At 32.1% G+C, this 14,870-nt stretch overlaps 1 protein-coding gene across 2 annotated transcripts in view; it reads left to right on the top strand.

Moving 5' to 3' along the window:
• Positions 1 to 14,870, top strand: part of LOC132703615 (A-kinase anchor protein 200) — a 143,860-nt gene that overhangs the window by 63,752 nt on the left and 65,238 nt on the right. For both annotated transcript variants that reach the window (XM_060672977.1, XM_060672976.1), the window contains exon 3: positions 3,550 to 3,900. In XM_060672977.1, coding sequence (XP_060528960.1) covers positions 3,550 to 3,900 — 351 coding nt within the window. The remainder of the gene's footprint in view (positions 1 to 3,549; positions 3,901 to 14,870) is intronic.

Here is a 14,870-nt window from a genome sequence, read left to right on the forward strand (position 1 = left end):
TTGACTTTTCCATGTCTTTATATTTATTCTTGGATAATGTTCACAAAAATATCATTAAAAGATGCAAAAGGCTTGAATATAACATTGGGAATAACACTATATGGATATAAAATTTCTAAATAAATTATTTGAAATAAATAACGTCTCTATGGCCAACTTCGAAAAAAAAAATGTTTTAAAAAATATTAAAATTTTGTTTGCTAAATAAAAACTACTATTTAATGGAAGAATTTTTTAAAGATGAAAATATAAATAACATATACATTTCTTATTTTGTTCTTATTTTGTTTTTTAATTATTTTATATGTCTCTCCCTGTTCAACATTTTGTATGCTAAATTTTCTATGTTGATGATTTTATAATAACATTGTGTATTTTGTATACGCTGTCATTCGGAGGAATTAATAAATGCTTTCCTTACCTTACCTACAATAGCGTAAGTATGTGTTCATCGCGACGTTGTCACATTGTAAAAATGCATTTCTTACTAACAATATTGCCATTAGGATAAAAATATGTGCTTGTAATTTTCTGGACGTTTTGTTAATTACATTGAATAAAATTTTAATTTTCTTATGTATTTGAGGAATTAAAATTAGCTTACATTCTGACAAAATTCAAATTGTTTAAAAGCCCTTGTGGTTTAGGTATCGTAAACGTTATTAAAATAATAGTAATACTCTTTGTTTAAATTATTGCGCATACTAATATAGTAACACATCTCAAACGGCAAAGCCTATCTTCAGATCTTGATCTCAGCTACTCAACATTAAACGAATATATAATAACAATGAAACGATAAGCTACAATAATAATAAGAGTCTAAAAATTCATTATTGGTAAGTAAATAACTGGTTTAGGACAGAGACTTATAATTCCAATAAATTGACCTTAAATTTTGCCCTGAATACTAGAAGTGGGCTGGATTCAAAGTATTTATTAAAATTATTAAAAAGCTTAATGGAATTATAGCTACAAACATCCGGCAGCATTTGATTTAATCTCTTTTATGATTGTGCTGTCTTCTTGAAAAGATTGTACAAAATCAAAAATAGTTATCCTATTGGATTTATAAAATTCAATTAATCCAGTATCCGCGCCGGAGTTGGAAAAAATAGATAAAAAATATTTGTTGATAATCTATAGATCTTGCAAATGTTTGTGGTATTGCCGGCTTAATTCTTGACATGACATTTATTTTTTTTAAACGCTTCCATATCGTAGCAGCATCTTCTTAGGGAACAAATTTTAAATGTGCAGCTTTTTTACGCCTGATGGATGACAAAGCATAGTTACGTAGACTTTTGTGTCTATTCCAGTTTTCGACAGTTTTTTTTTATCAGCTCTACTGCATCCGTAAGCCATGGCGTCTGCTCAGTCTAACTGATTTAACTGAGGCATGAATGTCAAAAAGGGCTACATTGCCGCTTAAAAACTTATTCTTTTCCTCAATGTTATTAATCCTCAAGAAAATGTTATAGTATAAAGTTTGAAAGTGACTTTAAAAAGTTACTTACAGCCCAAAGTATTTTTTTTTGTGTGTTTTGAGCACAATATTCCGCATAATGTGAATAACCACGTCACAAATAACAATTAGCCAGCAATACAATCCCCTAACCATAAAACCTAAGGATGTGTGCTGAGTTCGAGTTCGATGAAAAAGCGGAATAACCAGATTTGCAAGCGTCGAATGCAAATCAAACTCGATTAAGCAAAAATATAACGCACCTTGGCGATCAAGGTTCGGAGTCACCAGTTGGACGGCGGCCGGTCGTCCCAGTCCTGCGCTTGCGTGTTATGAAACTTGTTTTTTTTTTATTCTTCTCCATGTGATATAATTTGCGTTACTTTTCAAATATAATTTTGAAGCAATGTTTTAAAGTTGTAATCATTGTCGGCCCCGCTGTTTTTTTCCTGTGCACGTCGGTATGGAGGTCGGATGGAACCGGATGGTCCGTGGGCGAAGTGGGGGAAGCCGGTTTTTTTGGTATCGGTGAAAATCCTTTTTTGCTAGCTGATAGCAAATATTGGTTATGATTCTTCTTTTTACGCGTTGCTGTATGACCAAAAGAACAATCCTGGATCCATGCCGGAAAATAGGCGAATGACCACAGCAATCGTGCCCAGCTGAGAGCGAATCGTATTTTCTCTCTCTTATATCAAACTAAGGTTACGCTACTATTCTGTTCCTTTTATCTTTACTGTAACGTATACTGGCCTGCCCTCTTCAACAAAGATCACAAGATCATAAGACTACAGAGGCTGAAAAATAGTTGTCTAAGGTTTTGTTATAATATCAGGTAATTTGATCAAATTTCAGCGTATTATCGCCAATCCGGATAGCTTAAATTAGACCAAAGATTCTTTCTCCACTTATGTATCACTTATAATCTTATAATCGTAGTATCCTTTTGAAAAATTTGTCAAGGGATCTGATATTCATCAGTTCACCAATCGTCATAATTCTCAGTATACTGTCCCGCGGTATAGTCTGTTTCAATCTTTATCGTTTTGACTTTCGACGGACCCTCCACAATAACACCTTAACGATGTTATTGGGTAAAGCCATTAAAAAAATTTATTCTTACTTTAGTGACAAGTTATTGTATGAGAATATAACAATGTAACGTCGAAATGATTTGTCGCTTGATGCAAAACAGGCTGTGGAAAATGTGTATGAAACTTTATTAAGTAGATTATTGTTTAAACAAGAGGCTTCAAAAGAAACAAAACGCCAATATCGTCGATAAAGGATATTATTAATAGTGAATGGTATTTGCATTTTTTTTTAAGTTTTTTGGACAGTCGATTTAGGTACACCTACTGCTTATTCTATATGTTTGCAAGATGATAACGGCGTTGCTTCTATGTAATCTAATACATTTGTTTCCCTCTGCTCTCTATTCTCCTTCAAATAATTTTTAGTAAATGGTTGAATAATGGATCCGTGCCTAATTAGATTTATTTTCAGACGAGCAAATATATCTGGAAACAGTGGTCGTCTCTTTAGATATCTAATATAAAAAAAATCTATAATATAAAAATTATACTGACTATGTCCTTGCCCGTGGTAATATAATTTCGAAGTTTCGCGGGCAATTTCCTTGCATTGTATAAAACCTATCAACATACGTACATATATATATATATATATATATATATATATATATATATATATATATATATATATATATATATATATATATATATATATATATATATATATATATATATATATATATATATATATATATATATATATATATATATATATATATATATATATATATATATATATATATATATATATATATATATATATATATATATATATTTATATATTCTTTATATTGGATTTTTGTATTTTACTTTAAACATAAAAGCTCCTTTTTATGATGCATGCCAAGTTAATTCTTCTTAAAGAAAGAATACTAAATTTTAGAAAAGTTAGAATTTTTTTTTTTATTAAACTCCCATGATCTGATGATGGGTGCCATAAGAACCCAGTATTCGAAATGTAGCGCAAAATGAACGGCGTTTTTTTTGCAGGATAAAGATGAAAGTTCGAAGGATGAAATCGAGGAGCCGGAAAAAACGTCACTGGAAAAAGCAAACGAATCGAAAGAAAACAGCACCGCCATTTCAGTTGAAATAAAGGAAAACGGTGTGCCGGAAAACGAGCCCGCCAATACGGAAGAGAACGACACCGAGGAGACGAAAGAAAAGGAGGTGAAAACGCCGGAAACCGAACAGAAGATTGCCGAGGAAATACCTGAGAGTAAAAAGAAAAAAGAGAAGAAGAAAAAATGGTCGTTTAGGTCTATTTCGTTTTCGAAAAAGGACAAGTCGAAACCCACAAAAGACGAGAAAAACGGCGAGGTCAAAGAAATTACCGAGGAGGTGAGTACTATATTTTTATGTTTTGTTTTGTTTTGTCGCCGATTTTTAAGATAATCTTTAGATGAAAACTTCCCCCAAAAATGGATAGGTACCAACGGTCCTGTAGGATCCGGATCTTTTAGTTTTAGATTTCTTTTTATAGCGATATATGCAAAGTAAAGTACATCAAACACGATACGAGTCCGTAACAGAACTTCGAGGAGCAATTGACTTAACTTTCGAAACTTTACGAATGAGACCAATAATTATTTTATGCCATTAAAACAATAAGAAAAATGTGCGAGTTTTGCATTGAAGAAAATGGTCTCCAATTTAAACAACAGTTTTAATTATAATATATAATATGTTAATATTCTTTAGATATAATATTGTTACGTATTGATTAATAGGCTATAATTAGTTAAAAATTGTTAAAAATAGTAGTTCATAACGTATAAAACACATTTAAATAATTGACTTTTAAGTATTGAGTTTCTTCTGTGTTAATATTTGTTTATTTGGATATTGTTTTTAATAGATTAATCATGGCCTACTGCTACAAATAAAGTAAAATAAAAAAATAAATAAATTTTCAGCTTAATTTTCAAAACAACTTTATACTAATTTCTGAAAATCTTAAATGATTTCTAATTAATCTAAGAAATAATATACAGGGTGTTCTATTAAAAAATATGTATATTTGCTTCGAAACTAATAAACAGTTAGAGCAAGTAAAAAACAAACTACGCCGCTGGATTCTACTGAAAAAATCATATAAGAACGTTTTTTCTTCAATTACTGAATAGACAACTGAGATGCGAGGGTAGTCGCAAAATCGATAGTTTTCAAAGTTACCCTATATCTCAAAAACAGGGTGATAATTTTGTTTACATCATCTTTAATTGCTCAAAAAAGTAGCGCAGTGTCGCGTACGCCGCAACTTTTTATTTTAAAAAATAACATCCCGGTACTTAGCGAATTAATTGTGCTGTCAATGTATGGAGGCAATAAAGCCAATTATTATTATTATTATTATTATTATTATTATTATTATTATTGTTATTATTGTTGTTATTATTGTTATTAATATTATTATTTTTATTATTATTAAAACATTCTTCCGAAATGTTTGCTAAGTAATACTGAAATGCTACTTGTCGATAATTCCCCATATTAACGGAAGCTACCTTTATTCTTGGAGTATTTAAAAATATTATTGAACAGCCGCGATTAGTGCATATCCGTCTGACGGGCATCAACAGAAAGTTGGAGGAAGCGGTCGCCATGACTACGCCCGGATTGCGAATGCTACCAGGATCGATTTGTAAGGCTCGGCCCGTAGGAGAACGGAAGCCTAATCCGGGTCTCCCGGACTGCGCGGTCTATCTCGTTTACCGACGAACAGTTGCTAATCTCGACCTGAAAGCAGAGAAATACGAACCCATAGAGTGATAAAACTTGTCGGCACGTTTGTTGTTGGGGGGGGGGGCTAGTTTTGTTGACCTTGAATTGGTGCGGATCCACATTATTGAACCGAGAGTAATTAAAGTCTATCTATCTATAATCGATACGATTTCTGATGGCACAGTCGGCAGTAAAATGCCAGAATAAAATAGATTAGTCGTCTTGTTTCCAACACACTGTTGTTCCGCCCTCAATATCTAGTTGATCAGTTGTAGTTGGCATTTATTAATTTAACTAGTACGTCCATACTCAAAGTAGGATTCATGTTTTTTATGTGTACTAATAGATTAAATTTTGAACTTAAGCCTCTTTTTTAGAATTTGTTTAAAGGTTAAATATTTCAAAATCGGTTAGACATTGGTATAGGATATTACATAGAAAATATGTTTAGAATTTCACATAGAATCTCAAAATATAATATTATCCAGGGTGTTCCATATGAAATAAGCAAGTTGGCAACAACTTCTGCTTGAACTGGAAGTGACAGAACGTCGAAAATATTATTGGAACCTACCTATTTGCAAACATTGGCTGGCGTTACTAAATAACGTCCCATTAAACTTTTAATGAACTGATTGAGCAAAAAACCCTGTATACATAACTTAATTTAGCAAGGTAATGTAAATTTAGATACTAGATAGTATATGCAATAGGAATAACAATCATTTTAGTCACGAGTTTGTTTATACTCGAGCGGAGCGAATAATTAAGAAAGGAGTGTTGCATATTACACTATGAAAATTAGTTTTTGATAGAAAAAATATATTTTTGTTATTTATATTGCGCGTATATGGCCAGGCTGCTCTAAAAAGTTAATACAAAAAGTGCTTTCTCAAACCAGGAAAATTATTTATTTCTCAATTTTTAAGACTAATAGACAAATGTACATTAAACATACTTACATTACGAAATTAGTACAAACATTTAAGAAATTTTCGGCATTCCAAAACATTATAACCTGCTAAAATTCAATTTGAAGATTTAAAAAAGTATTATTTGTGTGGAAAACAGTGGACATTTTTTTGCACAAGCGCGAAGTTTGGGGTCTTAAAAACATAGAAAAATTAAAATGATGTGTGTGACATAAGATAGATACTATTTTTATAAATGCGACCAAATTCTTAATTTTCTAACATTTTTTTTATTTTTGTAATTTTTAAAATTTCTGTCATTATATTTAACATTGTAAAATATTCTTAGTTTTACAATATTTTTAAAATATCAACATCTAAAATAATTCAATTTGTTAACGTTCGATTTTTCATTACCTTTTTTTTGACTTTTCCAATTTGTATTGATTTCAAATTCAAAAAGTTCAAAAAGTTCAAATATAGATACTTAACCGATACATTTCTTTCGGAAATGCCTTTGTTTTGAATGACATACGCGAAAGGCACACATATATTCAGGCATTTTAAAGAATTTTCTATACAAAATATCACAAAATCTAAATTACACGCAGCCAGTTGACAGATATCCACAATAATTTCGCCCATGCGCATAGAATTCCCCCCCCCCCCCCCCCCCCGCGTCTCATCTCTAAGGATTCGTTTTCCTCCGATGAAAGTCGGCAAATTTAGCGAAATAAAGTAATTTACCTACTCTTCTGCTGCCGCTCAGTCAATCTCGTTAGTCAGGTTTCACGGACCGGTTAATCCATTTCCACCCCCGGCAACACAGGTGAGAAGAATTGGAAGTGAAATCGATGGATATCGCGGGGGATCTAATTCTATAGTAAACAATGTTAAAAATGTATATAGGGTGGCCGGTTTGGGAAGGGCCTATCTCGAAATCTATGAGTGCTTAAACAAAAGTGAAATGATCTTTAATTTTTTTTTGTATTATTTCAACTACGTACAGAATGGTTAAATAATATGTATGTTATCTCAAAATGATTTATTACACTTAATATGTAATTGGTGGCATTTAATTGGTTAGTTGCATCCCCAATTGTAATGCAAAACTTCTATGGACTGATTTTTGTGTACTGTCTCTTTTAAATTGTCCCACAAAGACAAGTCCAGTGGGTTTAAATCCGGACTCCTTGCCGGCCAGATGATGTCATTTTGCTCAATCTGTTGTCTAAAATTTCTATTTAAAAATTCGCTGATTTCAGCACTCGTTAGTAAGGAGCGGCATCTTGTAGCCAAATTAAAATAACAATTTAAAAAAAAATAATAAAAAATCGCAAGGTTTATTTTCAGAGGTTCAGTAATGCATATTGTTTCGATTATGTAATGTTACTTATTATAAATATCGATTTAGTATTAAAATTCCGAAATAGTATACAGGGCCAAGTCAAAAAGTTTTCGGACCCTACTTCCCTGTATATTTAGAGACTGTAAAATTTGTTTTTTTTACCTTACCAAAAATATATAATAGTATGCAGTTTTTCTCAGAAACAAGCAAATAGATGGCAATTTTCCAAAATAATTGCTTACTTTAGTAGAATAGCAATAACAAACAATTGAAAGTTTGTAGCATTAAGTTTGCAACAAGTTTTGTAGCACATTTTAATAATATAACAAAAAATTATAAAAAACTAATTTTGAGATTGGCGACTATTTTGTCTAATGCAAAATTGGTACATTTTTCTAATCCTTTCAATTCAATTAAAAAGAATTGTTGGTCTCAATGGCAGTTCTCGAAGTTCTACTATGTTTAAACTTAATTTTCTATATAGCCCCATAAAAAATCTAAAATCGAGGTACCTATCCATCTTTGAGGAAAGTTATTATTAAGAAATTCCCTTATGAGAGTAGAGTTTGGGTACCTTAGGTGGCTTTGCTTTATACGAATTTGGTTAAATTTGAAAAAAGCTGTAGGTAAATAACAGGTTGTTATTTGTATATCTATGTATTATATAATGTTATAAGATTATTATTATTATATTCGATTAACCAAAACGAACCAAAGCAGTACTCAGGATATTTTCATCAAAAAGTCTTATTTGGTATCTATTTCTAAATTTCAAAGGATCTAAATTTTGTGGTTTTTCCTTATACACTTTTGAGTTTAAATATCCCTCGAAAAAAAACCAGCGGAGTAATAAATTTTCTGTTGATCCCATGCTACCAATTCACTTTCCGGGCAATACCGTATTTAAATATTTACCCACTTGTCGAGCAACGTCGATTATTTTTAAGTGATAACATAGATAGACATTCATTTTCAAGAAAAATTAGGAAAATTATGAACGTTTGATTTAAAAATTTGCATTTCATGATTCAGAAAAGAAAAAGTTTGGAGTACATGGAAGATTACCAAATTACCCTCTTTCCCACAGGATACAGAACGAAGAAAATTGGTTTCTAAAATAACAAAAGAATAATTAAAATAAATGGATTTAACTGGTAAAAAAAATAATGAAATTCGGATGAAAAATAAAACAGTACCACAAAACTTTAGGGTGGCGGAATTTAATGGCGGGGACTGATAATACATTTTTTTAGTTTTTCTATGTTTAAACATTTGGCAGTTTCTTGATGACGACATTGTCTGTAGGGCACGTCTAAAAAATGAAATTTGAAAAACAAAAGTCAAAATAATAGTCCGATGTATATTTTGCCTCCAATTTTGGCAAATTACGTATTATCTTTGTAAATTGTCGACCTTACTTTAAATGTGAAATAATATGGACTAAAGATATCGAATAATGCTTTGTTTTTGTTGGAAAATAGGAGTTTAGGATACATATATCATTAGGTCGACTTAGTGACATTTATTAGATATTTTACTTAAATTTTTGTACCTATTTTTAAAAAAAGTATATAGCACTGTAAAATTAAAATGTCTAATTTTTGACATAAAAACAATATCTCCAAATGTGAAAATGACAGCAGAGCGAAATTTCAAGTTTTTTTTAATGGTAAAATGGGTCATGTGATACCTCGTTTTAAAGGTCATATGTAACGTAAATTCTGAAAAATATATCCCATTTTTTACTTTACTGTCTTAAAAATGAGGTAATGTTCAACGGCACTCGCTTGGCACTACTTCTCTTTTTGGCCACAATACTTCTCCAACATTTGATAAAAAGAACATCCGCGGAAGTTTTTTGTTGTTCTTCAGTTCTATATAAGTTAACGCTTTCTCTAATGCCTCTGGTTCTTCTGAATATGACAATTTTACTGGAATATTCTCAGCTTCTTCGACTTGAATGTCTCTTTTCTTGTTGCATGAATTTTGACCAAGAGTTTTCCAGCGCACTACCTTTTACTTGATTTCAAGCTGAAGCTATCCCATAGACAACATTTTTACCTGTTTATTTTCTTTAGAAATTCAATCAGATCGTCATCCTCATCTACTTCTTTCAAAATACGCTCCAATAGCAAACGCAACGGGAGGAAAAAAAATTGCTTTTATTTACCCACTGTCAAGTTGCTCCCCATTTGGGTTAGTAGGAGCATTGTCTGCTAATAAAACAAATTTTCGAAAAACCAATTTTTAAATAGATTCGCATTCCTCGAGCCTTTTTTTTTATACAAAATAGGAAAAGCATTTGCACGAATATTCTTGAAGGCTCGTGGTTTTGCTCACTTTCCGATACATAATGATGGAAGTTTATGTCTGCCGGAAACATTAGCGCATGCAAGAACAATGTTACATTCTTTGCTACTTTTGTACGCAGATGGTTCATCTTCCGTTTTTGAAGTTTAGAGAGCAACATTTTGTAGCTCAAGCAGGTTTTGTCGTAATTGTAGATATGGTATGGTTGTAAATCATTTTCTTTCATTTCAAATTCTCTGCAACTTTTTTTTTTTTGCGGCATTGACATCTTTTTTTCCAGCATCAGAAAAAGGTGCTTCGGTTACCGGCAAATCTTCGCATAAACTCCCTGCCTTTTGTTTTAAAATGGTCCCCGAAATTGGTATTCGACGTTCTCGATTCTGTGTAAACCATAAAAATAAAGAATCATTCACCTTTTCGTATTTATCAATTTTCATCCTTTTTCAAGTTTTTTGCGAGTTTTTCTCCATTCTGAAACCGTACTCACGTTTACACCTAAATCCTTTGCTATATTTTCAAGCAATTCACGATTACCTAATCGTTGAACCGCTTTAGGTTTTTCCTGCAAGCTGATAACAACGCGTTTCCGTTTATTGCTCTGACGTTGCATGTTGTAAAATATTTCAAAATAAAACTAATCATTTTACGATAATAACAGATATAATTACAAACTGCTATTTACAAAACTTCTGGATTCCTCCTGCGTCGGTTGTTGTTTGAATCGAACCCGCAAACTCTGAAGAAGGCAACAGGATGACTGACCAAAGGTTAGCGAGGTCGACTCATCAACAACCGACGTTGGAGGCATCCAGAAGTTTTGTAAATAGTATTACAGTAGCCTGTGGAAGTTTCTTTGAGAAAAAAATGTTATTACAAACGTGTAACACTCTGTCGGGTAATCAAAACGATTCTCATTTTCGACCGTCGTATCGCCACGAAACCCCCGATAGTATGTGCGAGTGTATAGCGGTCAATCGGAATTTTTAGTTTTTAATAGTTCAATTCGGATAAACCCGATTTCGGAAAATCGCGATTTGGATAATCGGGATTCTACTGTATCTCTAAACAAATAAACCTACCTACTATAACAAACTACGTTGAGATATTTAGATAATAAATTTAGTAATAGAAAACGTGCTTAGCCTTTGGGTGTCACAACACTTTAGTCGAATTATTAATACGGCACTCGTCAAAAAAGGATTGTTCGAAGGGCGCTTAGCACGCCATGCCCCGAATATACATGACGGTTTAGTCGAACACGTGGCGTTCAGTTGTTGAGCTTAAGGGATGGAACGTTCGCCATTGCTACTCCCCAGGCGTTTATGCGTCATGAATTTAATTTAAATCACTCCCCGAGAAACGTTACGAATCGAACAAAATTCGCGATTTAGAATAGTTTGCCTTGCGTGAGTTGTTTGATGGATTGAGTAAGAGATTTACCACAATTTCGAAAACCGCGAAGTCGAGGAAACAGAAACAGTGCCTTTATCGTGCAACTATTGGCGATTTGTCAATTCAGTGAAACCTCTGGCGGAACAAATATTAAGCTACTTCAGAGGTAAAGTTCAAATGTTCATGTTTAAAAAATTAGATAGTTTGTCACTCAAGAAACATTAAATAACAATTATCCTAATATTATTTTTGGTTGTAAACATTTTATTCTCTAAACCCTATCTCATTCACTTTAGCAATATTTCTGCAGCTTACCTACAAATCAGCTTTACAAATGTAAGCAATGCGATTTAGTTGGCCTTTAATTTCATAAGGCCTATAGAGAGTGTTGACAATTTGAACGCACAATGCAAAAATCTCCTTTTAAATCATGCTTCGCCTTCTACAAAACTCCGACTTCCACTTTAGACTTTAAATACGATAAAAATCGATTTTATGCTAATCCAGTGCACTGTTCTAGCTTATAGAAATAGAAAGAGACGGTGAAAAGGTTCAAATTGAACATGTAAACACATTAAATAAAAACACAAAGTTCAAATTTTATCTCCTTATCATTTCCTATAAACATTTAATGATCTACCTCTCAGTTTATTAGACTTAGACTAAGTAAACTAATAGGTTCAATTTTCAACTTTTTGACGCCTTATGTGTTTATTTGTTCGTTTTAATTTTAGTGAGTAGCGTTATTAATTAACCCTTATTTTTGGATGCTCTCGTATGTTTGTTGATACGTTTTTATAATAGTAATAATAATCTTTATTTTCAATATTGACAAATATAGTTGTTTGTATAGCAGATTGTCAAAAAAAATGGCGCGTAATATTTATATATCCAAGACTCCAGTAATCTGTAAACAAGTCAGCGTACACGATAACTAAGTACTCTTCTACCAATTACAAGCATTTATTCACAAGATATTACTTCAATTTTTTTTTAATGCTCGTAAATTATTAAATCTTTATTTCTCTTTGCAAAATGTTAAAGAATCGGAATGAAAATGAGATTTAATAAGAATTCGTGCGTAAGGAACTCGTCTTTACTTCTAGTATTCACTGAGTGAAAATTACTACGCAACATTATTTATTTTGAAACACATATTCACGTATTTCAAACACATACAGACTAAAGATATTTGTCGAATCAGTCGACCATACGTACAAAATTATTCCTACCTAATTCTACTCTCCACGTGAACATAATAAACACTTAATATTCATGATTCTCTTAAAATATCTTTTAGGTTATGTAACAAATGGTTGTTGGCTACCAACCCCGAAACATTCACATTTATATTTTCATATGCCGAAAAAACTTTACTTTATCTTAAGCAGATTCCCAATCTTTAATATTTATGTGAAGCTGCATGATGAAAGCTTATAAAAGATGTTTTTAGTGAATTAAGGTATTATTTATTTTCTTTGTACCTAACGATTCCAAATGATGAAATCCAAAGGATGCTCATTGAAAAAAATTCTGGATTAACAATTTTCTGTTAGCCCATTATGATCGTTTTTTGCCGACTTACATAAATCTCGTAAATTTTCATATATTAACTATTGAAACAAATATTTAAGTTCCCTACTTGTTTTTTTTTTAGATTATAGCTTATCCACGATTTTTTATTGTTACAATGGACGTTTGGGAAAACACATGTAAAAGTTTGACCAAAAAGCAAAATAAAAATAGTCAAACGCACAATTAAAACTATCGACACCGATTTTCATGAAACAGTGCTTGTTCAAATAGTCGACCTGTTTGTCTAATACAAATACGGCTAATCTTTCTTCTCAACTAATCTGTAAATAAGAATGAAGTTTTCGTGTTCTTTGTGGAACTTGCATACATTATGTCTTATTCTCTATAGGTTGCTTTTGTGATTTATATTGCTTTTTTTGCACAAACACATCTCGACAAACATCGTTTTTTTCGCTGGTGAACACTTAAATATCGTTGACCTCCGACTGCCCAGCTTTGTTTACAAGCTTTTCAGGAACAGCATCTACTTGAAGAAATGTCTCTTTGGTTTCCCTTAGATCAGAACGATTGAACCATTATTTGATTCTACCAGCCATAAATCCGACTCTATAGGCCCCCTTTTTTTAATCCGTTGCAACACATCAAATTTTGCAGGTGAGAAGGGCCTCCATCAATTTTATCAGTTGGTAAAAAAACCCACGTGGTGGAAAGTTTTTTCGCTGTATTTGTAAGCATTTTTTCTGCTGCTCGCTTTTGGCCCAAGCTGAATCATGTGTGTTTTTTTCAATTATTGCTGCATTTTGACATAATATGCCTTTACCTCCATCTTTAGGGCATGTAATGCATAACGTAAATGCTTCTTGACTAATTCTTTTTCTGGGTTTTCATTGGTAATCGCCAATGTTTCTATTTCTTCCTGATCCTCCGCAATCGAGTCAACAATATCCTCGTTTACATCCTTGTGACCATCAACTATCCAGCTTTAAGGTCACAACATGAGCGTTCAATTACTTTGTGGTAAAACGAAACAAAATGACACCCTAATGACCAGTATTTTGTACTATTTTCGTACATACATGCTCTAAGCTTATTCCCCACATCCTGATTTTCTCTATGCTATGCGCTGAAGTTTGTGTAGCCTGAAAGGTTTTTTTATCACAAAAGGCACAGTTTTGTAAACAGTGCTTTAAGCATAAACTTCATTTTCCTTCAGAAAAATTAGCGCTAAGATAATAAAGTGATTGTTATTTTGGAATAATTTTAGGAATAAAGTACTGACTAACAGTTTTTCATTTTTTGGGTATAATATTGTATTGACAACAGAGATGGTATATACAGAACTCAACAAAGAGTTGAGTTTTCTGTATATACCATCTCTTTACGCTATTTCAACTATTTCAACAAAGAGTTGAGTTTTCTGTATATACCATCTCTTTACGCTATTTCAACTATATACGCGGCTCTTTTCTAAGAACTACACTCAAAAGAACTAGAATTAAAAAAGGTTTTCATGAACTCCATGACGCTTAAGCAAACTATTAAATTTGCTTTTAAAAGTGGCAAGTTCAGGACCCTTTAAACTGGAACGAGTTTCTAAAGTCAAACAGGTAGAAATTCAGACGATACTTTGATGTAATTAATGCAATGCAATTAATTAATTACGAGCTAGATTTTTAAATTAAGTTACCGGATTTGTCCGTAGAACATGTTCAGAAAGTTTTCAGAATATGTGCATTTTTGCCACTGCACCCATTTTGATTTTATAAAACTGCTATAAAATGCAAAAGCGAATATGTAGCTTATGGACTGTGTACGCTTTCCAAGATTAATTTTAATTTATTCTTTTACGAGCGAGCATCAACCGCCTTTAGCAGTACATAATCTTCTTCTGCGTTGCTGCTTTTCAATAGGCATACATAAATAGACATTTCTTTTATTATGTTTCTCTATCATTTTTTAAACAATGCGTTAACCCCTGTCTAATATACTACACGTTTGGCCCTTCCATGTGTAATAATCTGGTGAGTGAAGCTTTATAATCAATTGTCATTAGTGACGTTTGTAGAACAACCTAATTGGTGTAAATGAGT

This window comes from Cylas formicarius, unplaced genomic scaffold (genome assembly GCF_029955315.1).
Source record: "Cylas formicarius isolate icCylForm1 unplaced genomic scaffold, icCylForm1.1 PGA_scaffold_6__28_contigs__length_40554024, whole genome shotgun sequence".
Classification (NCBI taxonomy): Eukaryota; Metazoa; Arthropoda; class Insecta; order Coleoptera; family Brentidae; genus Cylas; species Cylas formicarius.